General features: G+C 48.2%; 12 protein-coding genes and 2 non-coding genes across 14 annotated transcripts; 7 read left to right on the top strand and 7 right to left on the bottom strand.

Annotated features, from left to right (window-relative positions):
• Positions 1-156: 156 nt before the first annotated feature.
• FMAN_13264 (uncharacterized protein) lies at positions 157-3,672 on the top strand (the record flags this gene model as incomplete). The annotated part of the gene is made up of 5 exons (XM_041832711.1): positions 157-605; positions 653-1,523; positions 1,576-1,700; positions 1,748-1,911; positions 1,985-3,672. The coding sequence occupies 5 exons, from the start codon at positions 157-159 to the stop codon at positions 3,670-3,672; spliced, it is 3,297 nt and encodes a 1,098-aa protein (XP_041683147.1).
• Positions 3,673-4,107: 435 nt separating this feature from the next.
• Positions 4,108-5,004, top strand: FMAN_13263 (uncharacterized protein; the record flags this gene model as incomplete). The annotated part of the gene is made up of 1 exon (XM_041832710.1): positions 4,108-5,004. The coding sequence occupies one exon, from the start codon at positions 4,108-4,110 to the stop codon at positions 5,002-5,004; it is 897 nt and encodes a 298-aa protein (XP_041683146.1).
• A 181-nt stretch (positions 5,005-5,185) lies between these two features.
• Positions 5,186-6,367, bottom strand: FMAN_13262 (uncharacterized protein; the record flags this gene model as incomplete). The annotated part of the gene is made up of 5 exons (XM_041832709.1): positions 5,186-5,292; positions 5,369-5,462; positions 5,516-5,584; positions 5,643-6,236; positions 6,290-6,367. The coding sequence occupies 5 exons, from the start codon at positions 6,365-6,367 to the stop codon at positions 5,186-5,188; spliced, it is 942 nt and encodes a 313-aa protein (XP_041683145.1).
• Positions 6,368-6,783: 416 nt separating this feature from the next.
• Positions 6,784-8,800, bottom strand: FMAN_13261 (uncharacterized protein; the record flags this gene model as incomplete). Its single annotated transcript, XM_041832707.1, has 5 exons — positions 6,784-7,491; positions 7,544-7,690; positions 7,790-8,203; positions 8,304-8,666; positions 8,717-8,800. The coding sequence occupies 5 exons, from the start codon at positions 8,798-8,800 to the stop codon at positions 6,784-6,786; spliced, it is 1,716 nt and encodes a 571-aa protein (XP_041683144.1).
• A 1,818-nt stretch (positions 8,801-10,618) lies between these two features.
• On the top strand, positions 10,619-11,056 carry FMAN_13260 (uncharacterized protein; the record flags this gene model as incomplete). Its single annotated transcript, XM_041832706.1, has 1 exon — positions 10,619-11,056. One exon carries the CDS (start codon positions 10,619-10,621, stop codon positions 11,054-11,056), a length of 438 nt encoding a protein of 145 aa, XP_041683143.1.
• Positions 11,057-11,463: 407 nt separating this feature from the next.
• FMAN_13259 (putative phenylacetyl-CoA ligase) lies at positions 11,464-13,448 on the top strand (the record flags this gene model as incomplete). The annotated part of the gene is made up of 6 exons (XM_041832705.1): positions 11,464-11,506; positions 11,554-11,789; positions 11,843-12,208; positions 12,256-12,676; positions 12,727-13,061; positions 13,119-13,448. The coding sequence occupies 6 exons, from the start codon at positions 11,464-11,466 to the stop codon at positions 13,446-13,448; spliced, it is 1,731 nt and encodes a 576-aa protein (XP_041683142.1).
• Positions 13,449-13,800: 352 nt separating this feature from the next.
• FMAN_13258 (uncharacterized protein) lies at positions 13,801-16,320 on the bottom strand (the record flags this gene model as incomplete). Its single annotated transcript, XM_041832704.1, has 1 exon — positions 13,801-16,320. The coding sequence occupies one exon, from the start codon at positions 16,318-16,320 to the stop codon at positions 13,801-13,803; it is 2,520 nt and encodes an 839-aa protein (XP_041683141.1).
• Positions 16,321-17,456: 1,136 nt separating this feature from the next.
• On the bottom strand, positions 17,457-19,106 carry FMAN_13257 (uncharacterized protein; the record flags this gene model as incomplete). Its single annotated transcript, XM_041832703.1, has 1 exon — positions 17,457-19,106. One exon carries the CDS (start codon positions 19,104-19,106, stop codon positions 17,457-17,459), a length of 1,650 nt encoding a protein of 549 aa, XP_041683140.1.
• A 356-nt stretch (positions 19,107-19,462) lies between these two features.
• On the bottom strand, positions 19,463-20,206 carry FMAN_13256 (uncharacterized protein; the record flags this gene model as incomplete). The annotated part of the gene is made up of 1 exon (XM_041832702.1): positions 19,463-20,206. The coding sequence occupies one exon, from the start codon at positions 20,204-20,206 to the stop codon at positions 19,463-19,465; it is 744 nt and encodes a 247-aa protein (XP_041683139.1).
• Positions 20,207-20,605: 399 nt separating this feature from the next.
• FMAN_13255 (uncharacterized protein) lies at positions 20,606-21,439 on the top strand (the record flags this gene model as incomplete). Its single annotated transcript, XM_041832701.1, has 2 exons — positions 20,606-21,191; positions 21,237-21,439. 2 exons carry the CDS (start codon positions 20,606-20,608, stop codon positions 21,437-21,439), a joined length of 789 nt encoding a protein of 262 aa, XP_041683138.1.
• Positions 21,440-22,439: 1,000 nt separating this feature from the next.
• Positions 22,440-22,539, top strand: tRNA. Its single transcript is given in 2 exon segments — positions 22,440-22,477; positions 22,496-22,539. It is a non-coding gene; the product is annotated as a tRNA-Leu (tRNA).
• A 655-nt stretch (positions 22,540-23,194) lies between these two features.
• Positions 23,195-23,288, bottom strand: tRNA. Its single transcript has 2 exons — positions 23,252-23,288; positions 23,195-23,230 (listed from the first exon to the last, which is right to left on the bottom strand). It is a non-coding gene; the product is annotated as a tRNA-Arg (tRNA).
• A 214-nt stretch (positions 23,289-23,502) lies between these two features.
• FMAN_13254 (uncharacterized protein) lies at positions 23,503-24,688 on the bottom strand (the record flags this gene model as incomplete). The annotated part of the gene is made up of 3 exons (XM_041832700.1): positions 23,503-24,088; positions 24,140-24,280; positions 24,333-24,688. 3 exons carry the CDS (start codon positions 24,686-24,688, stop codon positions 23,503-23,505), a joined length of 1,083 nt encoding a protein of 360 aa, XP_041683137.1.
• Positions 24,689-25,515: 827 nt separating this feature from the next.
• On the top strand, positions 25,516-27,166 carry FMAN_13253 (uncharacterized protein; the record flags this gene model as incomplete). Its single annotated transcript, XM_041832699.1, has 3 exons — positions 25,516-26,078; positions 26,138-26,842; positions 26,890-27,166. 3 exons carry the CDS (start codon positions 25,516-25,518, stop codon positions 27,164-27,166), a joined length of 1,545 nt encoding a protein of 514 aa, XP_041683136.1.
• Positions 27,167-27,403: the final 237 nt, after the last annotated feature.

The following is a 27,403-nucleotide window of genomic DNA, read 5'->3' as shown; positions in this document are numbered from 1 at the left end:
TCGTAATCCTGAATAATGCCCTGCAGTGGCTCAGACACGTAGTAGAATATCATTGGTAGCCTCGTTCTGTACTTTGTACTTAGTACTGTTATCCGCTTCACAAATCGCTCGTGTGAATTTTATTTCCTCCTCTTATCCTTCTATGGTCTAGCAACTATGGCAGAGCTGGCGCTGGCTATTATTCCCCTGGGAATCACAGTTACATCTAGTCTCACCAAGTATCTGAAAGCCTTCAACGGTCACGATGATGACCGCGCTCGACTTGTGCGTCAGGCTGAACGCTTTGAAAGCACGTTTCAATCACTTGAAGCCGCTCTCAAACGTTCCGAGCTTGACCCAGGGCTCTCTGCGTCAGCATCAGAGGCTCATGCCAGTCTCAAAGAATGCCAAAAAGCACTGACAGAGCTGGAAACCCTTCAACAGAAAGTCTTCGCCACCACTACCAGTGTTGCATCATCGACTTCTCACGCGCGTACAAGAGAAAAGATCAAGGGTGGATGTAAGAAGCTTATATATCCGCTAAAAAAGCCCGATATCGAAATTCTAGATGGAGCTTTGAATAGGCTTTCGACAACGCTTGATCTGACTTTAGGAATACTTCATTTGTTGGGCGACCCAATCATTATCAATTACTCCAGCTGACGAATCTTAGAGATGGGGAATCTTTAACCAGAAAGACTTTAAACGAACAAATTATCGAGATTCAGAAAAACACAGTCATTACTTCTGTTACCTCGACCGCTATCAAAGAACTGCGCCAGCCTATCTCGAAAATCGATTTGGCCCTCCCCGTTCTCCAAACTTCCGTTGATTCTGTTATTCCCCATGTCAACCAGAGATTCGACCAGATCTCTTACCAGATCGCGTACCAGCATGCCCAGATGCAAGCTCAAATCAAGTCTCTTCTCGATACGGCCGAACTTACAAGATATCAAGATCGCACAGGAACAAGCCAAAAGCGTTTACAAGATCACTCTGAAGGACAAGGCAACCATCTTTCGACCGGTGAGAATGACCGGAAACTTACTGTGTTTGCCAAAAGGGATCTCGTATCGATGTGTTCTTGCCCGTCACGGCGCATGCGTCAAGACAAAAGGTTTGCTCTAGGCTCAATTCATTTCGCCGAAGAGATGCTATCCGATCACTGTCACGAAAAAGACTGTGTTTTCTTTCTCATGCCATCAGGTTACGAAAGGACACGGACCATCCGTTTTACAGGCTTTGCTTCTGTCTTCAAAAGGGGGCTTGAAGTGTCTTTCACTACTCGTGCTCGGGCAGGAAAATTCAGTATCAGCCCCTCTTTTACTTACTTTCCAGTGGTTGATGAGAAAGTCGCGCCAGGATTTTTAGTCATGTCTCTTCTTCGTCGCGCAAGCAGACTCGAGGACATGAATGAGACAAGATCCAGAATAATTCTGAGCGCTGTTCAGCGAAAGCTTCAAGAGTTGTTTTGCTCGGGGAGAGCAAGTCCTAATGATGTAACCCAAAAGAATTATACCCTACTTCATCTCCTAATCGACTCAGTAAGGCCAGCTGATCTCAAAGCATAACGGACTGTTCCATTAACGTCTCTAGCTAGGTTTTTGGTTAAAAACTTTACAAGGAGCAAATTCCTCCTTCGTCCGCTTAACGTTTGAAGGTTTGCTCGATTTTCTTGTTGCTTCGGGTACATCTGTCACAGTTCGCAGCCGTTTTGGAGAGTATGTGCCCCAAAAAATACTCGTTTCCTTAAGTTAATAGTTTTCAGAGCGGCAGTACACAAGTTCATCCTAGGGACCTTTGTTCCTGCCTCTCTATATCGCCATCTGAATGCTGGGGATGAAGCAGCAGCTTCCAGATATACATATTATCCACTGCTTGATAGGCGTGGACTCCTTGATTATCACGATCTTAACCAAAGCGTTGCAAGAAGTAAGTTCCATTATCTATTCAATAATCTGCTGCTCCCTTCCTATTCTCTTAGAATGCTCACTGTATAGAGCAGTTCACTATGGTCCTTTAGGTTTAGCAATCATCCAAAATAATTTACGAGAAGTGGAGCGGATTATCTCTTTACATCCGAACATGCTTGAAGAGCTAAGTTATTATGGGGAGACGCCGTTACACATAGCCATTTATAGGCTAGATATCTTGAAAGTGCTCGCCAAGAAAGTAAAGCCCGAAGACTGGATTCGACGCACCCTTGATGACGCGACTGTTCTTCACCTTGCAATTCAAGTCAGTCGTGAGATTTGTAGCTCAGGGGATGTTTTGGATGAATCGTGCTGTCCCTGCACATTACCGCTTCGTGTCATTCTGACTGCTGGATGTCCCATCATACCCCACCGCGATTTTAATCAAACCCATCATACAGTCAATACGGAAGGGTGCTTCTCTGAAGCTTCTCTGCACTGCAAAACACTTGTGGCAAAAGAGCTGCGAAGTCGTCGTCGACAGCTAAAAGACTTGGCCAAAAACAGCCTTTCGATCACAGAGCTCAGCAACTTTACAGCTTTGGAAGAAGTACTCGACAGAGACGCCATCGAAATGGATAGATTGCTTCGCGAAAAAGGAGTCGTTGGTTTGGGACCGCTGTCGACTTTCGTGGATCTGTCTCGACAGCCTTGGCAAGATGTCGACAACTATTCCAGGTCAATATTTTTCGACTTAAAAACCCCAGAAGATGCAACTCTCTTCGTTGACTACGACTTCCAAATTCTCTTTGCCGATGAAGATCTTGGCTCTCCGTTAGACAGAGCGCTTTTGTACCCAAATGATCGTTACATTTCACTCGAGTACGCAATGTGGCTATTTGAACATCAAGCCCCTTTATGGAAGTGGAGCTACAGATTCACTAGCCCGATGCCTTCTATCTTCGTTCTTGCTGACATTCTCGGCATACATGCCTGCGAATGCCCTTGTCAAGATATCACAAAAGACAGGGTAGAGCATTATCTAGCTGAATCGACTTCGATTGATAACTGCTCTTGTCTGTGCTCACCGGATGGCTGTACCCCTTTCACCTCGAGAATGAAGTGGCTTGCACATCCCCGTGAGGAGCCACAAGACCATACACCCCAGGATATTGTAACGAAGCTCGGTTATTACGTGAAAGCGTATGGCAACCGTCTGGATATCAACCATCACATCATTATGGTGCGACAGGCAACATTTGCTGCGCTAGATCTAAAGCACACATGTCTAGATAGACCTGGGTATGGTCCTTGGCCGGGTGATCCCGATCAGATATACTGGCTGGACCCAGTGACAGAACTGGAGCCAGACGAGATAGAGTTCGAGATCCTCAATGTAGATGTGGAGGCAAGGAATCAGTTGGAGAACGTCGTCGCCATGTTTCAGGATTTTGTGCTAACCGGAGACCAAGCGACCGTTTCAGCCAAGGTTGACAGTTGTGGTATTGATCATTCAGTATCCAATGACCCGAGTGTCGTTTGCATAACCGACCTCTACTACCAGAGGGTTTTGGAATTCTGGCAGCACATTTGGCCAAACAGGATTCAGGATGCTTTGGAGGCTGTAGCCAAAGGATGGGACAATAAGCTTGATGGGCGGAATGATCTAGTGCAAATTTCGACTTGCGAGGAGTCGATACAAGAGGCAGGGTACTGCTCTGAGGAGGAAGATGATGGAGTAATTTTTAACAAAATTGTACAGCAGATTCAGGATATCTAAAGGTTTTCCTAGCTAGCAATAACATCATTTTAGCTCGGTTCATGATCATCCCTATATAGGCCAAGGTAGGTCTCCATGAATATCTTGACAGGCTGGTGAAAATGATTCAAGTTGGCACTTGTCTTTGAGATTTTTAAGTCAGAATAGCGCTAGGTCGCTCGTCAAGAGGTCGGGTCCACTGATATCATCAGAGCTAGAAACATGCAATTAATCTAGGACTTTAAGTTTCTAACTTTTCTTGTCTAGGACTTGATTCCGCCCTACTAATGCGGTGTCGTTCCGCATAGCCGGCTGTAACGATATCAGTCACCTAACACTACCAGATTGCCCAGTTTCTGGGCTATAATTACAGGGCTACCCCTCAACCCAATAATACGCGCAAATTCGAACCTCAACATAATATTTTCTCAACACAGCACATAGCCCACTACCTCTATGTCACCCGAAAGCACGGATCCTCTGGCCGGACTTGATTCCATCGACTGGTCTCAATTCAGCCATGCCTACGGACCAGCGGATGACGTACCACAGCTCTTGAAGGACCTCCAGTCGACAGATCCTGAAGTGTACAAGACAGCATTTACTAAATGTTGGTCCAACATCTATCACCAAGGTTCACGCTACAGTGCTTCAGTCGAAGCAATTCCATTTCTCTACGCTCTACTTGATAGCCCAGCCACCAAGGATCGCGAAAGCCTGCTGTATCTGATTACCAGTCTTGCAGTCGGTCATCCAGATTGGTCGGTCCCTAATGGGATCGATATCAACAATTGGGAAAAGAGCATCGCAGAAATAGAGAAGCCTGAGTACCGTGATCGTGCAATGCAAGGGTTCAAAACCTACGAGGCAGTCGAACGAGGACTATCTTCTATTATACGTTGCTTGGACGAAGATTCAGCGAGCATGCGAGCCAATGCGGCCCATGCTTTGGCATTCTTCCCACGTCAGTTGGCTACATCTAAAGTCGCTCTCCTCGACCGACTGAGTGGAGAGACGAACAACAACGTCAGCGCAACGGCTGTGTTGGCGCTCGCAGTTTTGTTTGCTCGGGCAGACCATGATTCAGAGAAACGGGATCTTATCAAGAAGATCCAAGAGTATCATGCGGCTTCACCTATTCGAGAAGCATTTGAGGATATCGTCGGATGGTCTTGCGCCGTTGCGCTCTTTATTCTTGGTTCAAAGGAAAATGGATTGGCTGAAACTGTGCAGCGTGTAGACGAGGACAAAACGTACGTGGACAAGTTGGAATCAACCCTTGACCAGGGTGTTTGGTTTCCATTCGCTTCACTTAATCTACGCGATCTGGCCAAGTCCGTGTTGAAAAACTAAGGAACTTAATTTCTTCTAGGCTCGATATACTACATATTACTGCTATAATTAACTTGGAGCGTCCTACCAGCCTCTGATCCCCGGCATGCCTCATTGAAATAAGACCCTAGTCCTCTAATTTTCAAGATTGTTATATAAGATTATTACCACACATACTGCCTGCTCTCGAATCCCGAGCCTGTTACTTGTACTTGTTGACCTGTTCCTCGGTCCACTCCCAGTACTTTTTTCCCAGGTCAGGATCAAGAAGATCTTTGCGGCATGGCTCGACCTTTCCAAAAGGAGAAACTATTCAATGGATACAGTCAGCGATCCTGAATTCCAAATGGTTTTCTCTAACAGCTTATCAATGACAAAGACTTACCCCAGCAGCCATTTTCTTTCTCTGTGATTGTAGGCGAATGGCTTGCGAATAGTTGAGTATAGGCGCCGTTCTTGGGTGCGTGAGAGATGAGTTTCTACGCATCTAGCATTAGTAATAAGTCTCAGCTTTTGTAATGCGTTGACTTACGAAGATAGCAAGCTGCATCCTGGGCATGTTCTGCTGCAGGTTGGTCACAAAGTTGCCAGGGTTCAGAGCCTGAAGACAAGAGTTAGTTCCAGGCATCTAACAGAAAAAGGGAGGCTGTATAACGAACAACGCTGATAATGCCTTCACCGGCAGTCCTCCGAGCAAACTCAACGGCGTGCAAGACGTTTCCAGCCTTACTCCTTGAGTACTTTGGCCAGATCCCTTCTTCCTTGTGATAGTCCATGTTCGAGAAATCGATAGCGGGGGTTGGAGCACCATCAGCAGCGCTGGAAGACACCCAAATGACACGAACAGAGTTCTTAGGGGCACTCTGAGCCGTAGCAGCAAGAATAGGATGGAGTAATTGGGTGAATAAGAACGGTGCGAGGTTATTCACGCCAATCTGTAACTCATAGCCTTGCAAGGTCTTTGACCCTTGCGGGGGTACCATTACACCGGCGTTGCTGTAGAGTACATCAAGACTGCTTTCCTGTGCGAGGAACTCTTGAGCCGAAGCCTTTATGGTGGTGAGATCGTCGAGGACCAGTGGAAGGAATATCATCCTGCCGGTCGAATTTGGGTGAGCTGCCTTGATATCCCTCATAACTTCGTCGGTCTTGGTTCGAGAGCGAGCGGCCATGTAGATCTTTCCATTTTTCTGGTATAGAATTGAAGCAATCTCCTTACCCAATCCGCCAGAAGCTCCAGTGATGAGAAAGACCTAGCGAGTGTCGGTATTAGACAAGCTATAGTTGTAAGTGGAGTATGGTTTACCTTGCCTGCTTGGTCAGGAAGGTTCTTCTCTGTCAAGGTCGGCTTGTTGGGAATGATGGTGCTTCGGCGGACACTCATAATGGATAGTCTGGGGAGTATATATTACTGATGATCTGATAGATTCTAGGTAGGTAAGGAGGATATTGATGGTGGCGATGATGCAGTTGTTGATTAGATGTGCGAAAGTGTTAGTGGTGGTGTTCTGGGACCATTGGAACTGCCTCCAGCTCGGTATATATAGCCCTCTCTTATCAACATGTGCAAGGCGCGTTGCAATCATAATTAAACTGATTCTATATGATGCGGCCGCACTGAGGGGAGTCACGTCTGATGCGCGTCCGCCCAAGACGGCACTTAGGGCGATGCGGATTCTGCGGCCGCACTCCGCACCCGCTCCGCTCCGATACCAAAGCAACAGACATTACGCAAGACCGTGCATTGTAAAAAAGCTATTTTCGGGTATAACATGTCTTTTTCAATTAGAACGCAATTAATTATAATGTGGTCCTAGCTTCTACCCTTGCTGTGACGTCGTGGACCGTCAACATCTCGCGGTACGTGCTTCCAAGCCGCCACCTCGAGCTCATAGTATCCAAAAGCATGCCCAAATCAGCTGCAGCCGTGCGATAAACTTCATTTCCGCCCTCGCCAAGAAGCCAGTGAAATGTCGCTGCACTTGCGTAGATAGAATCCAGCATGAAAGGGCTTACTCCAGACAGCGAGGATATTCCGTCCGTTCTGAAAGCGGGTAGCAGGTCCATACCCAGAGTGTGTAGCTGTTCGCTGACCTGTTCTATGATATGCATAGACTGTCTTTGCAGCTCAATCTCATTCTGTGTCTTGTCCTCTGGACTAACTTCATACCCGGGCTCTGCACTGATCTTCTCGGGGCAAGTGAAACGGTCGAGGGCGACAAAGAGCGCTGAGCAGGCAATGCATCGTGGTGCGAGTAGTATGATTCTTTTTTCGGGGCCAAGGGCCGTAGCCTCATTATCCACTGTTGCCCCGAAGTCTGACAGCTCGTTTGCCAAAGACATGATTTCTTCAGCACGAGACGTTGTCATGGCGGAATTATCCCGGGCGTAGCTTATGGCGCGTCCGAGATACATCGAGGCTTGGCATAGTCTTGCGAATGGAGATTGTTGAATCTGATATGATATTGAGGTTGAGTGACTGACGGCCACGTTTACTTCTCCCCGGTCCTAGCTTCGTATTAGTTGCTATCGTGTAAGTGTTGAGTTTCTATCGACTTACCCATGCGTCATCATCGACAGGCAGTTTACACTGGGGGTAGATATTGGGAAGTAAGCAACGCTTTCTGCTTCCCAGTGACACGAGTTTGTCGAGGATGTAGATAGTCCACCACACTCTCCTTCTCTCTTCGGCTTCTGTCCAGGTTGTCTGCGGGTATGTCAGCTTAGTTCATCCCTTATCTTCGCAAATATGGTCAAGTGATGCTGAGCTCATTATTCCACCCATGGTTATATCAATAGCACGTACCACTTGGCCCAATGGAGAATAATCACCAGGCGTGATGCCCAAGATATCAGCGTAGCGCGCGCACGACCCGACGGTCATCCAAGCTGCCGGATAGATTGCATGAGCATGTTCATACAAGGCTACGAGTATCATAGCCTGAAGGCAGAGCAGCGATACGACACCGTTACTTTCCAAACTCGCCAGGAAGCTTTTGGCTGTATCATACAAGGTTGAGTCGGTGATGTCGATAGCCGGAGTCGTAATGAGCTTCATTCCAAGAAACAGCATGGCAAGATCAGGGCCTGCATTCTGCACTGGGAGACCCATATCCATCCTCTTCTTAGATATCATGGGAAACCAAGTATGAATCGTCGCAAAATAGGTCTGCGATACGTCTAGAACGACGTTGCCTTGGCTGAGCAGCGCGAGGACGGGCTACAGAGGATTAGGGCACTTAGCAACAAATTTAGGACATTAAAGCAGTGAATTGAAGCCAGGAATAAGGTGAGCATGCTGATAACTAGAGGCAACTTACCGCAGGGATGGCGCCGGAAGGGACAGGCAGCTTCGCTTGAGACCATACATAGCAATCAATATCGAGGAACATAGATGCGGGAAAACGTGACACCGATGTTGAGTCTGAACATTCAGCGGTGGAGTAGGCAGGCGTGAAACCGGTAGGTTGGGACCATGAGTTGACACTATTCGACCCGATGCTATGCGTGTCGATGTCGCAGAATATCGCGCCTGGCGTTGATTCCTGTTCCGATAATGACCCCGAAGCCGGGCCTGAGATTGGGCTCAAGATGTGCTGCTCGGCAGCCCTCGGAGAGTTCGCCAGCCGATTCTCCAGCTCACTGAGACGCGCCTGCATCATACTCCAGTCGCTAGCACTGGGCTGGAAATCAGTCGCGATGCCATACTCGCACGGGCGTTGAGTGCGCTTGCATAAGCTACACTCTGGGATAGCCTTATCGCAACGGCGCTTCTGCTTTTACAGGCTTTGCACGCTTGCTCGCTTCGGGTTGTCATGTTTGGTGTATGCCAGTCTTGTTTTTGCAATGTATTACTCATTCAATTAATTGATGGCACGTACAAGCAATCTCGCGTTGATTACCTACTAATCTACGTAACTCCGTGCTTTTACCGGTGTCGGACTTGAGAAGAGCGGGGATGAGTACGGAAAATGCGGCCGCATCAGTGGGGCTCACTCATCCCATGAGTCCGGAGACATCCGTCCATAGCTGCTACCAGCGTAAGGAGTAAAGCTCTATCAATATGTAAGTTTTTTTGTTAAAAGAAAACAGTTGACCTGAGCTCTTCTATAAATGCAACAATATACTGGTCCATGAGCAGCGTCCACTGGGAGGCTTGAAGCCGACTTACCGTTGACATCTCATTGCCGGATTTACCGAGAGGCGAGATTTATTTCAATGAGAGGCGAACTGTTGATGGCTTCAAATCAATCAATCTCATCGCCGGATTGAGATAAGAGACGCCACAGCTCTATCGCTCTATAAATAAATACAGGAAAGAATTTTTACGTTACCTTATTGCATTCTTGCTTGACTAAGTGGCGCCTAGAAAGCCATAAAGTCAGCTTCGTTGTCTGGAATGCCAGCGATGGCAAATAAAGTCGCTACCCTACAGCGAATAAATATGCCTGACAATGCACTTTTTCCAGCTTTCTATGCTCCTTTCTCCTACAAATAGTCCCTCTACATCTGCAGTATAATACTTCATCATTTTATGTCAGAATGTAACACATAGTACAAAGCTCATAAGCCTCAGGATATCAAGACGCACTGGTGGTCACGTACCGTCGCTAATTGGGCGCAATCGAGTGGCAATGTCACTCAGCGGAAATTTACGCTCTTAAGCTAGAACTTAGAGTTATACTACATACCAACATCACAGGCGAGAGCTCAATCGATTCCATCCAGCGAAATTTTCGCGAATTATCCTCCTGATTCTGGTCAACACCTTGACGAGAAGGAGGACATGCTTGAATCTTGTTTTGCTGATCACCAATTGAGAATACATCATTTAGACGACGATCTTCCATGATTCTCGGTCTCGAGCAGCGATCGCAATTACATCATCACCAAGCTCCGGCGCCGAAACAACCCACGTGGGTCCGGTCGAGCTTTGGCCTCGCATCGCTAAGATTTGCCTCAACAATAAACACGAGCGTGATCTTCACCGACTCTGCTTTACGAGATCCCCTAAGACGAATATCGCATTGAGTTGAAATGCAGGGGCAAGGGACAAACAATAGTTCCTGTTGATCCGCTCGTATTCCCAGAAGCTCGTAACTGCATCAGGCACCAAATGCGCAGGGGTCAAGAATCTAAGAATAAATCATGCGCTGATTCGCTGAAAAAGCATCCCGCTAGACTTGTACAGGCTAAAACCTCGCCTTAGCTATCGGGGTTCCCCAGGTCTCGAATGGGCTGGGCGGAAAAAAAGACGGGAAATCGGCAGATAGTGTCACTGGGAGAAATGCCTGGACTTTTCTGTCATACCATGGAAATGGAGTTCTAGAATGTGAGGCTGGGCCTAAGCCTCGATCAAACGTTACCGTCAACTGATCAGCTGTAGTATCGGCTAGAGCGAACATCAGAGCTCAACACTATGGAGCCGATGGTCCGAGAGATATGAAGTCATGAATCTATTAATACCTTTTGCGAGATCTATAAAGACTCACTGATCAACCTGCGATAATCAACATTCTCATCATCAATCATCTCCTCTCATCTTCTCTACAACAACTCTTCACTCACAACCACCACTCTTCACACAAACAAACAACTCTTTCTCACCTACAACCCTCCACTTCCAACCATCAAAATGAAGTTCACTGCCGCTCTCATCGCTCTCGTCTCCGCCACCGGCGCAGTCGCAGCCCCTGCCGCTGCCGACTCCGTCTCCATGATGGCCGCCTCTCCCCAGTGGACCATCCAGTCTCTCTCCCGCTCATGCGACAAGGCTGATACCACCTGCACCTGGAACTTCAAGATCAACACCGGCAGCGGCGCCGCCACCGCCTGCAAGTACGTCGTCAAGGGCAAGCCTGCCTCCAAGGCCAACGGCGGCCCTGCCAAGTGCGGCACCTTCACCATCACCTCTGGTTGGAGTGGCCAGTTCGGTGCCGACAAGGGCTTCACCACTCTCTCGGTCGTCAGCAGCAAGAAGCAGATCATCTACCCCAGCTACACTGACAAGCAACTTGCTGGTGGCAAGGTTGTCAAGCCTGACCAGAAGTACTCCCCTGCTGCTCTCCCTTAAGCGGTCATGAGAGTACGATTTAGATGGGGGGCATGACTTGGAGGATGGGCGATAGTAATGTTAATAATTGGAGGGTGACTTAGAAGTATATATATCAGTATAGACTAAATAACCTATTTTATACCATCTCATGAACCCGCCCATCTCGGTGACCTTAATTGATTTTTAGCTTACAACTTCATAATGCAAGCTGCGGCTCAAAGTGTATGGCAATTGCATCTTGCCGAACCTTACAAATCCCCGATAAGCCTTCGGAACCACCCGCCGATCGCCAAGCAATCGCATCAGATGCGGGGTCACATCAAAAAGTGCGCAAGGCGGGAGAATACCAAAGATCTTATCAGATCAATCTAACTCGCACCATCTCCAGTTCGCACTAAGTGAGGCACTCAGTTTTCTCAGCTATAATGGTTTTCTATCCACCATCATGGGTGCCAGACCTGCCTATTGGTACTTAAAAATATCTCTCGCTCTAATGCATTCGCTAATTCGCCCAGATCCTCCAGACTCCGTCAGCGTCGCCGAGTTCATGAGCTCGGAAGAGTATGGCCGATATCCTATTGCGAAAGCCCGACATCCATACACGTGTGGATTGACTGGAAAAACGCGTACAGCTGAAGAGGTTATCCGTAGAGAGGATTTTCTTGCGCGGGGCATCGGCAAAGCCCTTCAACTGGACTCGCAATCTGGGTCGGAATGGGATCGCGTCTGCGTCATATTCTCTCTCAACACCGTGAGCAGACTATTTCACAAATGGCTCTGTTGTTTGGGCTGACGTGGAGATAGATTGACTACATACCCCTCACGCACTCCATCCATCGTTTGAATGGCATCGCAAGTCTGAGCAGCGCAGCTCTGTCAGCATCGGAATTGGAGCACCAGCTCCGCGCCTCACGCGCAAAAGCTATCTTTACTTGTGTGCCCCTTCTGGATACCGCGCTCAAAGCGACAGACGCCGTTGGTATCTCTCGAGAGAATGTATTCCTCCTTCCAGTGCCCAATGCTACGAGCAGGCATGGTTTCAAGACGATTGACGACCTAATCGAAGAGGGAGAGAAATTGCCTGCATTGCCCCCACTGCAATGGAAGAAAGTACAAGGCGCTCGACAAACGGCTTATCTGCTGTATTCAAGCGGTACTTCTGGTTTACCTGTAAGACTCACACTTTTTCGAGGTATCTTTCGCTAATTATCATTGAGAAACCGGTCATGTTATCACACTACAACATCATATCAGGCATCATACAAACATGCACATTCGACTCAGTCTCTCGAAAGGCCGATGGAATCGACACACAAGTGATGCTTGGAGTGTTGCCGTTCAGCCATGTTTTCGGGCTGATGCTCATCACTCACTTGGGGACTTATCGCGGCGACGAGATCATCGTTATGCCTCGTTTTGAATTCGAGCCTTTCTTGTCTGCGGTCAGTCGCTTTCAGATACATCAGCTTCCAATCGTCCCCCCAATCGTAATCCAGATGCTGGACAGGAGGGAACTCTGTCGCAAGTACGACTTGAGCAGTGTCAGGTTTGTGTATACCGGTGCTGCACCACTCGGAAAGGAAACAGTGGATGATTTGTTGAGTCTTTATCCAAGCTGGCGACTTGGACAAGGCTATGGTAAGACAACCAATTGACTGAACTCAGAGTAGCTGCTGATACTTGAATAGGAATGACAGAGACGGCGACTGTGTTTATACAAAGCAGCGAACATGATACACAAGTCGGCACAACGGGATCATTGCTTCCTGCAGCCAAGGCTAGGATCATCGACCCAGACGGTAAAGAGATTACGGAATACGAAAAGCCAGGCGAGCTACTGATTCAGAGTCCAACGGTGTCTCTTGGCTACTTCAATAACCCCGAGGCCACCGCCGAGACTTTCTTCGAGGATGCTAACGGCCGCTGGATTCGAACGGGGGATGAGGTGCTGGTTCGCATGTCCGAGAGCCGCAACGAGCACTTTGTCGTTGTTGATCGGGTCAAGGAGCTCATCAAAGTCAAGGTTAGCAACACCTTTCACTTCTAACGTTTCTTGTTTGGCTGATGAACATATGAAAAGGGCCACCAAGTTGCGCCAGCAGAGCTCGAGTCACATCTCCTCACTCATCCCGCCGTGAGCGACTGCGCAGTCATCCAGATCCCCGATGCAAGGGCCGGCGAGGTTCCGAAAGCATTTGTAGTCAAAGCAAACCATGCAAATCAGTCTGGTGAAGAACTTGTGAGGGATATACAACGATATGTTGAGGAGCATAAAGCTAGATATAAGTGGCTGAAGGGTGGAGTGGAGTTCATTGAGGCGATACCGAAAAGCCCGACTGGGAAGATCTTGAGACGCAGGCTGAGGGATAGGGAGAGGGAGGCCAGGAAATCTGAAGGAGCAAAATTGTGAGGTTGCTGGCATGATTTGACTAGTTCCCCTGACAAATACATGCAAGGGCTTAGATTTTAACTGCAATACAGACTACACCGAATAAATTAAGATATTAATATTAGTAGTTAGATTAGCGTCTTCTAATTATATACCCGCTACACCATCATCCAACGAGCTCAAGTCATAAAACGCCCCCTTAGGGAGTAAGAAAATAATACAACTTTAGAAGACGATGCTAAAATAAACTCATGAAAGACTGTCCTAAATTTAGACTAAATTGCCAAATCTTCTTATCACTTAGGATAAAAGTCTTGAGTTTTCTTACTTCACCGTGCGCCCTTTTCTACGCGTGACACATAATCAAATCTTCTTAGTTTCCAGCAGGCAAGGAATCCCAGGACCAGTTCCAACGAGTAACACAGTCTCTGCACTCCCAGCATGTATGGGAGTACCAGCGATACTGAGCTCCCGAAGGAACAACCTGCAGTTCATCAACTTCAGTCTGCCCAAGGGAGAGAACACAGTTCATGTTGCTGCTCCACTCGAAACCCCATGCGTAACAATCGGGGTTGGTATGGCACATGATCGCACACTGGACAGGCTCCCTGATTTCAGGCTTCCAGTTGAGTGGTAGCTTTGTGTATTGTGATGGGTTGACAATCATGAGCTTTCCACCACATGGTCCTTGCTCCTTCTCGAAAGGTCTATAACAGATACCCTGGCCGTTCTCCCATTCACAGGGCTGCTCCACGGGTCCAGGCGTTGGGGTTCCTGTGACAGCATTGGTAGTGGCTGTGACGGTTGTTGGGGTGTTTGGCTTAGGTGTCACGGCTCGGACGAGAGTGGTGGACTCTGAAGGAAGTAAAGACGTGGTAGGATCGTCGTGGCAAGGGCAGGTCATGCAGTCGAGGCTATGCCAATAGTAGATGCCATCCTCGACAGAGTCCGAGTTGGGATCAGCAGCCATTTCGAAGTCAGCATCGGAGAGTGAATGGGTGGAGAAACGACACGATCGCTCATTTGGCAGCCAAGCTGCGGACTTGCAACCGGGGTAAAGGGAACACCAGGCAACACACCACATCTGACTCCAGGGCGTAGAATAGTCACGGGGTTGCTCAACAGCAAAGCCTGCGCCATCACTTCCAGGCCATCGACCCCTATATTGACAGGTGGTGAGACTGCCACCCTGAGACCTTTCATTCCATTGACATCCATTTTCAAGGGATTTGGGGCAAGTGGATGCAGCAGGTAACTTGACAAGATCGGTAGGTTCAGCAGACTGAGTGGTTGATGCGGCAGAGGTAGGAGAAGTCTCATCGTTACAAGGGCAGTTGAAGCAAGAAAGATCATGCCAATAAAACACGCCCTCAGTGTCGACATTGGGATCGGGGCCGGGAACGAAGTCAGCATCCTGGACTTGATGTTCCGAGAAACGGCATGAGCGATCCTCCGGGATAAATGCAACAGACTTGCAGCCAGGTGAGAGGGAGCACCAGCCCAAGCACCAAAGCTGACTCAATGGAAGAGGGTAGTTGTCGGGACGAGGAACAAGATGACCTTGACCGGTGGAACCAGGCCAAGAACCACGGCTGGCACAGTTGACCATGTCATTGCCGTTGTCAGGACGTTTCCACCAACAGCCGCCGTTAAGGGCCTTGGAACAGAATGGCTGCTCGGGTGCTGTGCTGGTTGTGCCTACAACAGGTACAGTTGATGATGACTGGGCTTGAGACACAGGCTTGCTGGTAGTCTCGATATCGGAGGGGCCTGTTGAGGTTTGTTCAGAAGCAGGCTGGGTTGAAGTTACCTGGTTCTGTTGACCAGTGGTTCCTGTCTCGGTATGTTGCACTGGGGCGGCAGACGTAGTCTCAACCTCTTGAGAGTCGGATGTAGTCTCTTGCTTCTGGGATGCAGACGTAGTGTCCTGCTTTTGAGTAACAGACGTAGTTTCTGGCTTCTGAGAAGCAGATGTAGTTCCTTTCTCTTGGGCAGCAGAAGTGGTCTCTTGCTTCTGGGAGAGGGAAGTAGTCTCTGGCACTTGGGTAGCAGAAGTAATCTCTTGGCTTTCGGGAACAGATGTGGTCTCTAACTGTTGAGTAGCCGATGTGACCTCCTGCTGAGAAGAGCTGGTTGTTGTCGTCTGAGGACCAACCACAGGAGGATCAAGAGGGGGATTGGCACCAGTACCGGTGTTACCAAAGTTGACAGCAAAGTTGTTGATGTTCTGTGGCGTGACAGCATTGGAGATAAAGACAGAGTCGACAAGCACAGTCGCTCCACCACCCATCAGACAGTTCATGGCGATGCGCAGAGGAGCATTGACCTGCGCAGGCGTCACGGATTGGAGCACCTCGTTCCAAGACACAGCTGTACCAGTGCTGAACACCCAGTTCTGGTAGAAGACGGAACCGCCGAGAAACCCTGTCAATTGGCAGAGGTTGATGGCCGCAGGCGATGTAACGACGAGGTAGTAAAAGCGAATGGTGTAGGGCGTCGAGAGATCAAGGTTCGACATGCTCTGCGAAATACTAACAGAGATACCCAAAGCACGCTTTCCACCGCCGGTATTGGAAGCACTCATAGCAGCGCAGCCTCGCTCAGTACTTCCAAGCTCTTCACGTCCTGCGCCTCCAACGATACGAGCATCGCCTTCAACCTCCCAGTCGGGAACAGAAAGAGGGTTGTTGGGATCAATCTCGGCCATGTTTCCGTTGGTGGCCAAGTTACGGACTTTAGGGAGGGTAACGACATTCGTAGCGGTCGATGAGCTAGTGGCGTCGGTGGAGGATGAGACGAGCGAGGGGATCGTGGTGCTGGACCTGGGCTTGCAGGCGCTTCCGGCGACGAAGTCAACGGCGGCGAGGGCCGCCAACGCGAGGATGGAACGCATCGTGAAGGAGTGACTGGATAAGGGCAGAAGAAGGACAAGCAAAAAACAAGAGTGTAGCGGGTATGAGAGGGGAAGTGATATTATAAGGCTATGGCTAAAACTCTGAGACGATGCTCATTTAGCTACGGCAACGACCGCTCAGATAATTCTCAATAGCCTCATGAGGCGCTCCATTCAGCCGGTAACTAGCAAATAACTACTGCAGTTCCTCACTAAATCCTCGGTGGTAAAGAGACAAAGCGGAATAAGCTATATCGCTTTCTCTCATCGTGACATTTCCAAGTGGATTTTGGTGTTTTTGGGCGTTATTGGTGGACCCTTGGAACGTTCGGGGCTCAATAGCTTTCAGCGCTATTGAGCCCAAAAATCGATAACCTCTTAGAACCCCTGGCACTAATTGACCTGCTAGGGCTGAATCAGAATAGCGGGAGAGGACAATTTCAGGGGTTTTGCGGCTAAGGCATTAGTGACTGTAGCAAATAAATATGCTTGTTATTTTGTCGGGAGTTTTAACCCGAACATCTTTCATCCTTGTAAAGATAGTTGAAGCTGAACGCTCTGCTTGAGTTGCTTTATCGCTCTGATCAAAAGCTCTTTTGTTGCGGTTTTGGTGTTCATAAGCTTGTGCCCAGCAATGACACGATGTTTCGTGAAGGATTCGCCAAAGCTTAAGCAAGATATTCCACCAGTGATTGAAATCAAGATCAATTTGGAAGACTCACAAGAAAATCCACCAAATGTTGAAGCCAACTTGTCGGTAGACCCAGGACTCATAAGAGATAAGATGTGGTCACAACTGCGGCTAGTCAAGACCCAAGGTCGATGGGGAAGATAGAGCAACTAATTCTCAGTATGGTCTATGTTGCCTCTCCCAGAAGATTAGCAACCTATGGGAAGAAAGAAAACTCAAGACATCGACCCTAAATGACAAAAAGACTTAGGTAAGCTAGTATAACTTAAGCCTAAATTTAGTAAAAACTTAGGATATCCTTTACTTAGTTTATTTTGGCACCTTACGTTAAGGTCTGGTGTTTTCTTGCTCCCTCAGGGCAACTTTAGACCTTGAGCCCTGGCCGTACTTTGTTCTATACCTATATAAACATGAGTCAGCAGATAGCGATATAAGTATAGTCTTTTCATTCGGATTCCTCGGTGCCCTGGATTTCTTCGCCCTGGTTCTTCTCAGCCATCAACTTCTTATAGAACCAATCCAATTTCCCCCATACAGGACTATCTGGCCTATATGTATCCCTCAAAGCAACAACGTATTCCGTCTCCACATTCCTAGTAGTCGCATTCTCTATCAGAAGGTCAACTATCCCGACCCCCTGCTCAATCTGACACGCCTGGCTCAACGCTGAGTATTCACCGTCTCTCGAGTCTATTCGCGCCCCTCCCCTGAGGAGCAAACACAGAGCCTCTTTGCGCGACTCAATCTCGCCTCTCGCTTCTAGAAAAGATGTGCCCTCTTGCACAGCATCCACCATCAATTCGAAAAAGTCTCGGAGGATATTATCATGCTTGTTCTCGTAGATTGCTTCGCGGGCCATTCCTCCAGCGTCGAGAAGAATTTGTAGGCATCGCGCGTCGGACATTAGGAGTGCTGACAATAATGGTCTTGGGTCATCAAGGTCGGGATCATCGAGATCATGGGGTCTGTCCAATTTACGGGGTTTGCCTGGATCAATTCCCTTTTGGATGAGCAGGCTCAGTAATTCCAATCCGGCCTCTCTCTTTCTCTCCGCGCGTTCCGGCGAACACCCGGACATGTCTTCCCTGTCACGGCCATCAATGCAGTTGCTCAGCAGGTGAAGGCATCCATCCTCGTCCTGTTGTATCGTAGGATCGGCTCCAAGCTGCAGGAGCTTAATGGCAGGTTCAAACTTTCTCCTCCCGATAAGCATGTTCAGCGCTGTGCCGCCATGCCAATCTCCCCACTGAGATTCAGCTTCCGCATCCAGTGGGACACCCCATTGGGCTAACTTCTCAACTATCTCACAGGCTGACCCCTGGTCTTTGCAATGTTTAACCCAGTGAAGTGGTGTCTGGCCCGTAGCGTCTCGGTCAGTAGGACTGAAACTCTTATGCTGAATAAAGGCATCAATCGCAGGAAGCGAGCCTTCCGCGATGGCGCAATGAAGCCCAGAGATGTTGCCATCATCACATATCACTGAGTGAACAACGTCTCGCTCCAGTAACAACTGAAGGATTTCATGGGTGCTGTGGCGTACAGCATAGTGTAGTGGCAGCCATTCATACTTATTTACCACTCTTCCATACTTTCGACAATTGCAGAGCGTGTCTGGCCACATATCCGTACTGGCGCCATTATCAAGAAGCCATCGCACAATCTCGAAGCGCTTCTGAAAGATAGCAAGATGTAGTGGTGTTGCAAGCTGCGCCCGTTTGATAGGTCCACAAATGGGAATAGAGTCAGGGTCTTCTTCATAAGGGATGTAATCGGCAACGTCGTTGATCTTATTGACATCAGAGCCATAAGAAACGGCCAGCTTGATCGTGGAGAGTGAATCATGATTGACGGCCCAATGAAGACATGACCTAAAGGCCTTGTCGGCGGGGCATGCCCAACAATGCTGTGGATCGTGTTCGTGAGTCCATGGATAGCAAGGAGGTAGACCAGTTGCAGCGGCGTTGCGCTTGTAGAGGACCGGGTTGAAAATAGCGTGAAACGCGTGATTGACGCGAGACAGGCGCGAGAGGTCTTGGGGCTCGCAGAACAGCGACAGATGTTCGGCCAGTTCAAGCGGCAATGAATGGAAGCTCATGCTGCTGGATTTGGTGCTTGAGTGGTTTTAGTGAAGAAAGGCGTTTCTTAGTATCAAATCAATCAGGTTGTGGGACGATGATATGATATTGTTAGGCAGCAGCAGCCCCGCCTTATATACAATCTTGGCATTCAGGTCATGCTTACGCCCCCAGAAAGAAGGATTCGTAGTTCTTCTAAGCACATATAGCCTCTTGAGACGTTGCATCTGGATTCCACGCGCAACATAAAACAAGAAGAAGAATAGTTGATGACGACCGGGACTTAGGAAATAAGAGACCCATCTACTATCTTCTCATATCCCCCGAGCGTCCCGCACTGAAATCCAAAGTATGAGAAACCCGTGGCAAGAGACAGCTACTCGACAGAATATTCGCCGTATGGCGCCTCTCTCCACTTACTCATGGTTCGCAATTCCGATTCACTTCCATACAGCACAGTCATGAATACCCTATCAGAAACAAGATCCGGCTCTGAATGAACAGGGCTATCATCCCTCCCCCAACTGAACCTAACGATTTGACCGTGTCCGACCTGAACTCTAGGACTGTCTTTGAATGCAGTACCAAGCGACTCTCGCAATAGATCGTCTGCATCATACATCTCGTCTTCAGAGGGCTCAGGGCCGTCAGGTTTATTCCGCCACCAGTAATACAGCGCTTCCGCTTCATGCTGCGTCTTGAAGACATGTTCATCCGGCTGCAACATGAGCGTAGACGGTCCGAGTAACGTGAGCGCATACTTGCTCCTCACGACATCCTCGCGCCCTTTGTCGTACTCAAACATGGGGCCATCTTGATGCCATCTGGGGATTTTAAATGCGGTACAAGGCTTGGTAATGCGGATGGTAAGCCAGCATGCCTTTTTCTCTTCGGTGTTGCCCGAGCAGTCGTTTTGCGTGGTTTCTAGGAACGCCTTGATTTTGGGTTCCAAATCTTGCTCTGCTGCATCCGCATTGCGAGCGAGGAATTTGGATGCCTCAGTAGCAAGTGAGTCGTAAACAGGACCGTAGTAATTGAGTGTAGAGTCTTGTTTTGTAGACGTAATGAGGGGAATTTCGATAGACTCCGGAAGAATCGCGCATGGTGATTGATCTGACATGTTCAGATTTGATATGGTAGTTTGCGGGACGAGGGGTGAACCATTCATTTTCTCCCTTTGGTGATTAAAGTACCAGATTATTCAATGACTCAGGCCGTGCATGGGCACTACTGCCTAATATTAGTGCCACCATGACTACATGCATTGATCTTACACTTATCGTGAGCTGTGCCACCTCGAGTCAAGCTAAGCGCCGTCCGTGTCAGCCTTATCAAACAGTAAAATCAATAACCCGCTCCGGGGCACCAAGAGCTGATCCCACTACAAGTCATTGGCTCAGCGGTTGAACCGGTAATTTCTCCATCAGGAAATCACCGAGCGCCGTTGCAATAAATATTCACATCCAGCCTTGTCAGCCTGTCACCGCTTCACTTCACAATCTCATCACCACCAACAAAAATGAAGCCAACCAACGCGATCCTCTCTGTGCTCGCCTCGCAGGCGACGGCGCAGCTCATCGACATTCAGATCGGCGACACCGCCAGACTCGACATCATGCGCCAAGCAGCTGAAGCTCAAGTCAACGGCAACACGGCCAAGGCCCACGCATTAATGGATCAGATCCGCATCGCAGACGCCGCGCACGAGAAATCTCTCTGGAAGACTGATTGTCGTGTCAGCTCTCAATTCGAAGCTGAGATCTACACCGTCCAAGATCCTTCGCGCGCACCTAAGGAAATAGCCTGGGCGATGGACTTCCTCGACAACCATTGGAAGACAGACGACGGTCGCGATCTTCCGTACCCTGGGGATTTCGATCGTTTCATGCATCCCGATGGATTCAGGGTCATGCGCACGGATTATAAGAAGCTTCCATGGGCGGTGCGCAAGTACCATGAGGAGCTTGTCAAGGAGGGCAAGCAGATGGAGCGCAAGTTCATCGCTGAGATTGATGGGAGTGCATTCTTTGCACCGGGTGTTGTTACGTGGTTGGCGCCTTTGTTTGCGGGGAGTAAAGTTGAGCCTGGCAAGGATGCATGCGAAGGTGAGTTGATTTGATTCGTGAAAGGGTTTGAGCTAACTGTAGTAGATGACCTTGTTGACTTTAGCAACTGGGACAAGAAGAAGCAGGCGGCTGATGGTGCCAGGTATACCTCTGGCTATGGTGGTAAGGTGCAAATAGGGGACCATATCACTGTTGAGGTGCATGCTCAGAGGTCTTCTAAGCAAGGTGCTGAGAAGGAGGCTGTGACTGGGGGAGATGAGGAGACTGAGGGAACCGAGGAGCTGTAGATTGAGAAAGCACTGTAAGGATTTGCGGCTTATTTTCAGTGGGATGGACTGTTCAAGTTGTGCATCTGTCTTGATGTTTCGATGATACGAAGTAATGAATTTCTGTTTGTTCATGATTATAAGCATTAATCGCCTATCCGTGCCTAGAAGTTCCCTAATGAGAGGTTATCCACGCGAATGGAGGGCGATTCTATAATGGCAAATGATATTAATATCCGAAAGACAATCAGCCCTTTATCTTCTCCGATACTTAACATTTGGCTTCAAATAGGAAGTAATCTATTTTTGCGGCCAAGTATCCTCTCTGATGCAGCATTAACAACATGCTCCGTAACTCAGTAGCAATACCCCGATAAGTATATAACTAGCTTTAGGGCACCCCCGGGAGAAATCACTATCAGCAATCAGAACTTTCGGCATTTAAGCTCGACGACTGTATCTAAGCTTTTGTCCATATTCCTAACACAATATCTTCTTCAACCAAGGCCCAGAAGGCACACAAGCCCGATTCTGGATCCAAAGACAAACCGGTTTCTCACAAGAGCAGAAAGACATCGCATCTATCACTAAGACCGATAAGAAGGCCGATACGTCGAAATTAGGTTATGAAGTGTGCCGGGGACTGACTGTCCCTGTAAGTGCGGGTGTGATGAGTTGAACATCACATTCAAGGTCCATGAGAAGCACCGAATCATATAAGGATGTGGTTAATCTTAGCTAGCCAGCAAATGGAATAGAAACACAACATGTATTCGAGATGCAAAGTTTTGCCTAGAAACTTCTGCAATGGCACAGAGTACTGAAACCCAATGCATATCGTTCGCAACTTGCTTCGTCACAGACCGCTGTCAACCTTGACTTTAATTGTCACCTGCGCGTATCTAAAGCTGAGAAGTTGGTGTTATTAACAGCAAGATTTATATCATAGAGGGCATGAATGCTCGGGAAACTGGCTGCGCTGTTGTAGCCACTGATTCTCTTCGACCCGCCATCTGGCTTAGGTGCGATGGCCGAGTTGGTTATGGCGCCAGGTTAAGGTCAACCTTAACACCAATTTCCTGGTGGAGCAATCCTCCTGGGTTCAAGTCCCAGTCTCATCAGATCTTCATTTTTGCACTTGCTCACTTCTGCTGTAACTCTGATTCACAGCATCACAAAAGGTATAAATACCTTCGACCCGTATTGGTTTCTCTCCATCTTCTTCCCAATACATTTACAAGTATTCTAAGGATATTCAACTCATATCTCACAAGCAAAAAGACTGCATCAACTACGAAACCAGCCTCTAAAGCTCCCAAGAAGAGCGACAAGAAAGGTGATGTTTCTACTACTAAACCAGAGGCTTCAACAAAGGCTACAGTACCTGCGCAGGATATGAAGAGACACAAGAAAGAGGGCTCAGCTAATCCAATCTCCACCTTTGCTGCCGGGGTGTGTTATTGTAGATATGGCTATTCATCGCCAATAAGTGAATATGGGAGATACCCGATGTGTGTGGCATACTGTGAGATTACGTCCTAGGAAGCTTTATTATAGTATATAGGACAGCGAGTAATATAAATACTTAGATCCTGAACCTATCTCCTGGTGTTAACTAGAATAGTAATAAACTTTTCTATTATATAAAATGTTAATAAGAAATAACTGCCTGACAGACCAGCAAGTCAGCTTAGCATAAGAGGGCACTTAAGAAACACTATCTTGAACAAAAAAAAGGTAGTCGATTTTAGAGAACATGTAAAAAGTAATCACAGTCGACCACGCCAGGAGTCGAACCTGGAATCTCTAGAGATTTCTCGATTTGCTCGAAAGCCGAAATCTAGCGCCTTAGCCATTAGGCCACGCGGCCGAGTTCTTAGATGATGGCTTCATTCCGAGGATCCATACACTGCGACGCTGCGAAAGTTCGACGCCTATTGATGAGATTCCTGTCTTTTCCTTAAAAGTTCTACCGAGTATGCATTTGGTAGTGGTGGTGGAGGTTGGAGTTGGGAATAGCGATATGAGCTGTTCTACAGCAGAACCATGCTGACTTCAACCCCAACCAGCAGGGCTTAGATACTCTAACGCTTCAGCGCAGCTTCAAAGTCGTTCAAAAATTTCCAAAAAGTCTTCTCCTTCCAGCCCTTTTCCTTCCAACCATTTGCTTGCTTTGGGAACATATCGATAACACCAAACATGGTCGTATCATGTGCAAAAACGAAGAAGACATTGTCTTGAGCATCTGCTTTCTGAGCCTCTTTGATCGTCTTTATCGCCAGTTCCTTATCAAAGCCAATTGCTGGGTCAAAGAACGTTTCACCAGAGGCTCGTCCACGCTCGATGTTCATGTCGTCGAAAACACTCCTGGGGCATTGAGCGAGGTGAAGACGGAAAGATTCTGAGGGCGATAAATGCTCTGAAAGATTCGGTGGGTACGGTAAATACTGCGATGGACGTAGCTCGCCACCATGATGGCACAAATCACCGCCCATGAAGATGAAGGTGTCTGGGCTGGTAGTTGTACGAGCAAGACCTGCTAAATGGCCAATATCATGGCCTGGCGTGTCGAGCAGATAGAATGAGCCATCGCCGAAGAAATCAAAGGCGCGAAATGGGCCAACCTGGAGAGGCTTGAGTTCAAAGTCGATCTCTCTCAGCTCTCTGCCCCTGCAAGCATGTCAGTTACTTCGGAGAGAAGGGTTCGATGGTAATACCTACTCAAAGTCTACTTCACGCACAGGAGAGTCTGGGTCAGCGGGATATCCGGGTAAAAAGGCTTCCTTGAATCCTGGCCCAACGATGAGATCTGTTGACCCAGGAAATGTTGTGATATCTCCGATATGGTCAAAATGGTGATGACTAGGTAAACATCAGTAACTGACTCACAACGCAGACATTCCGTACTACGAACCTCCATATCACGCTATCAATCTCCGACGGCTGTACATTATTTTCAGCAAGAATATCTGCAACATTCTTCGGAACATCCACGTTCCAATTCGAATTTCTTCTTATTGTTTCAGCGTACTTTGGCGAGAAATTCTTCAACGGCTCCTTCGGAACACCCAGATCAAAAAGTGCTTTCCTCCCCGAAGAATTCTCAACAAGAAACGACCATGTTGTCAGTGTTGGCATCGCATCGAGTCCTTTCATAGCCGGTTTCATAAGATGAGTGAGCGGCATACCCGACAGTCTCAAGCTGGAGTCGATGATGCTGACTTTGGCTGCTTTGCCGTCTGGCACGTCAAATCGCGGTCGCTGAGCCATTTTTGAGAAGTGAATTCAAAAGGCGACGATTTGTGTTGCTTGCCAGTTTGCCAGTGAGAATGAATTGCCACAGCCTTTATACCGACGGTCGGATGTCGGGTGGGAGGGTTAGAACCGAAGACACGGCTTATAAATTACGACGTCATAGGCGGCTTACTCAAGCGATACGGGCTTTGAGCCATTGTCCGCTTTCGTAATCCGCCTTTACAATTCAGTCAAAAATAGACTCATGATCTAACAAACGAAGCCGGTATTAGTTATTGAACCAAATAAACATCACAGCTGTCGCGCAATTTTTGCGGGGTGGTTTCACAGACCTCATGAATTACGTCTCAATTGGGTGAAACTGGCCCAATCCATATGCAGCACACACATCTCACTCATGTGCTAATGACCCTTGATTCGACTAAGAATGTCAGCGGGCAACTTGTCACTTGGGGAAGTAAGTTCATTGCCAAGGACTGCTGCCATAGGTTCAGGAGGCTCAGCTCTCACGGCTGCAGGGTAAAATGAAAGAAATGCCCCAAAACAGTAAGCATATTCTCGCAAAAATCTCACCATACTCCACTACAGCTGCGACCATAAGACGCATTTTGCGGCTAAACGAAAAACTATTGAAGATTTAGTAATGTTGAGTCAGAGAGGCACAGTTCTTTATGCTATCTATGCTTAAAGTTAGGGCGTGGCTGACGTGCAGGCCATATCCTTGATCATGTCATGTCCAGTTCAGCCCTATGCCTTTCAAAGTCGGTATTTAGAGGCGGAAAAGCCTTTTGTTCCCTCATGCCGACATTTCTCGTATTCAAAGCCACTTGTGACCGATCACAATGACGGATTGCAAACGCCTGTTGCTGTTCACTAATAGTGACTTCGGCCAAGCCAACGTAGTCCTCGCTACCGCTCACGAACTTAGTCTTACCTTTGAAAATGTCGAAATTCATATCGCCTCATTCCAGGATCTAAGAAGCGGAGTTGATTATGCCTCAAGATTCATGCAAACAACCGCAGCTCAACAGAAGAAGAAGAAGATACCTCGACCGTTCGTGTTCCACGAGATTGAAGGAACGAGCTGGGGACCGGCTACTAAGCGTCCAGAAACGGCAATTTTCGAAACACTCGAGCTGACCCCGGGACTCGTCAACTCAGCAAAAGGCGTCGTTATTCTCCCAGCTGTCATGATACCCTGGAGCCCAAAAGAGTTTCTTGATATTTACAAGGAAACAGAACGAGTTTTCGACGAGGTCAAGCCTGATCTGACGATCGTTGAACCGCTGTTCACCCAAGGATTGACCTTCTGTCACCACCGAAGTGTAAAGTGGATGGTACTTTCGCCGAATACGATCAAGGAATTTGCAGTTCCGGTGCAACCAAAGCTCGCTGCTCTGTGGAAGTACCCAATGCAAGTGATTCCCCAACAACAGGCGGGAAAAACATGACTGACTCCAGTAGTGCTTGCTCGGCCTTGCCTTATCCTATACCATGGAGCCTCATCCCATGGAATATCTGTTTTGGGTTTGTGGCTGGCTACACTCTACTCACAGATACCAGACTGAAAAGAACAACTGAGATACTCCGCAAGGAGGTCGATACTTCCATAGCTTTGATGACGATGATGGAGCTGGGGGTATTGAAGCCGGCACCACCAAATCTTCCCATCCTTGTGGCTAGTAGTCCTGATATAGACTACCCGTTCAGCATCATTCCCCCACAGCTCACATCATGCGGTCCCATCATTCGAGCTGCCCCACCCATCCAGGAAGTTGATGCAGACTTAGGAGCATGGCTTAGCCAAGGTCCAACTGTATACGCCAACCTGGGCACGCATCACAGATCGAATCCCACTGAAGCTCATGAAATGTCTAAAGCCTTCAAAAAGGTTCTCGAACACGCTGATACAATGCAGCCTGCGGGGAAGCCCCTTCAAATTTTGTGGAAGCTGGGACGCGTACCTGACGAAGAAGGGAACGCTCCAAAAAGAGACTCTTATACTGGCGAATGGGCCTTGGTGACCGATGAACTACAGACTTACATAAAACGAGACAGAGTCCGTATCACAGACTGGCTCGTAGCTGAGCCAAAATCTGTCCTCGAATCGCAGAGTATAGTTTGTTCTGTAAGTCACGGGGGAGCTAACTCCTTCTATGAAGCGTTATGGTGAGTCCATCCCCGATAATGTACACAGCGTCTAACAATATCGCTAGTGCTGGCATACCTCAGGCGCTTCTACCTGCTTGGACAGACTGTTATGATTTTGCGAACCGCGTTGAGCTGCTCAGTATTGGGCGTTGGGCCAACAAGGAAGCAAAGCCTCGATGGAAAGAGGATGAGCTCGAGGGGGCGTTGTTGGACATTCTGTTTGGACCGGAGTCCGCGGGGATGCGAAAGACGGCAGGGGAGATTGCGAGTCGTCATCCGGAATGGAAAGGTCGGCAAATGGCTGCTCAAGAGATTCTCGACTACTTAGCGAGGATGAAATGATTGGAGGTTGGGAAGCATCACCAAATGTGATCTAGGGTCCGTGTTAGACTTCAGGAAGTCCATAGATGAGGCTATGCTGATGACAGTATGAGGTCAGAGATACTACATTGTAGAAATTGAATATTCTGTCTGAGATCAATATAGTGGTTACTACAACAGTGGCCGTGCGGTTCAATACACGCCAAGCCTATCAATGTTAATAATAAGAGATTCTGTTTTGATAAATGCTGATCTTAC

The sequence above is a fragment of the Fusarium mangiferae genome (genome assembly GCF_900044065.1).
Source record: "Fusarium mangiferae strain MRC7560 genome assembly, contig: FMAN_scaffold007, whole genome shotgun sequence".
NCBI classification, from domain to species: Eukaryota; Fungi; Ascomycota; class Sordariomycetes; order Hypocreales; family Nectriaceae; genus Fusarium; species Fusarium mangiferae.
This window is presented reverse-complemented; position numbering and strand designations above follow the sequence as displayed.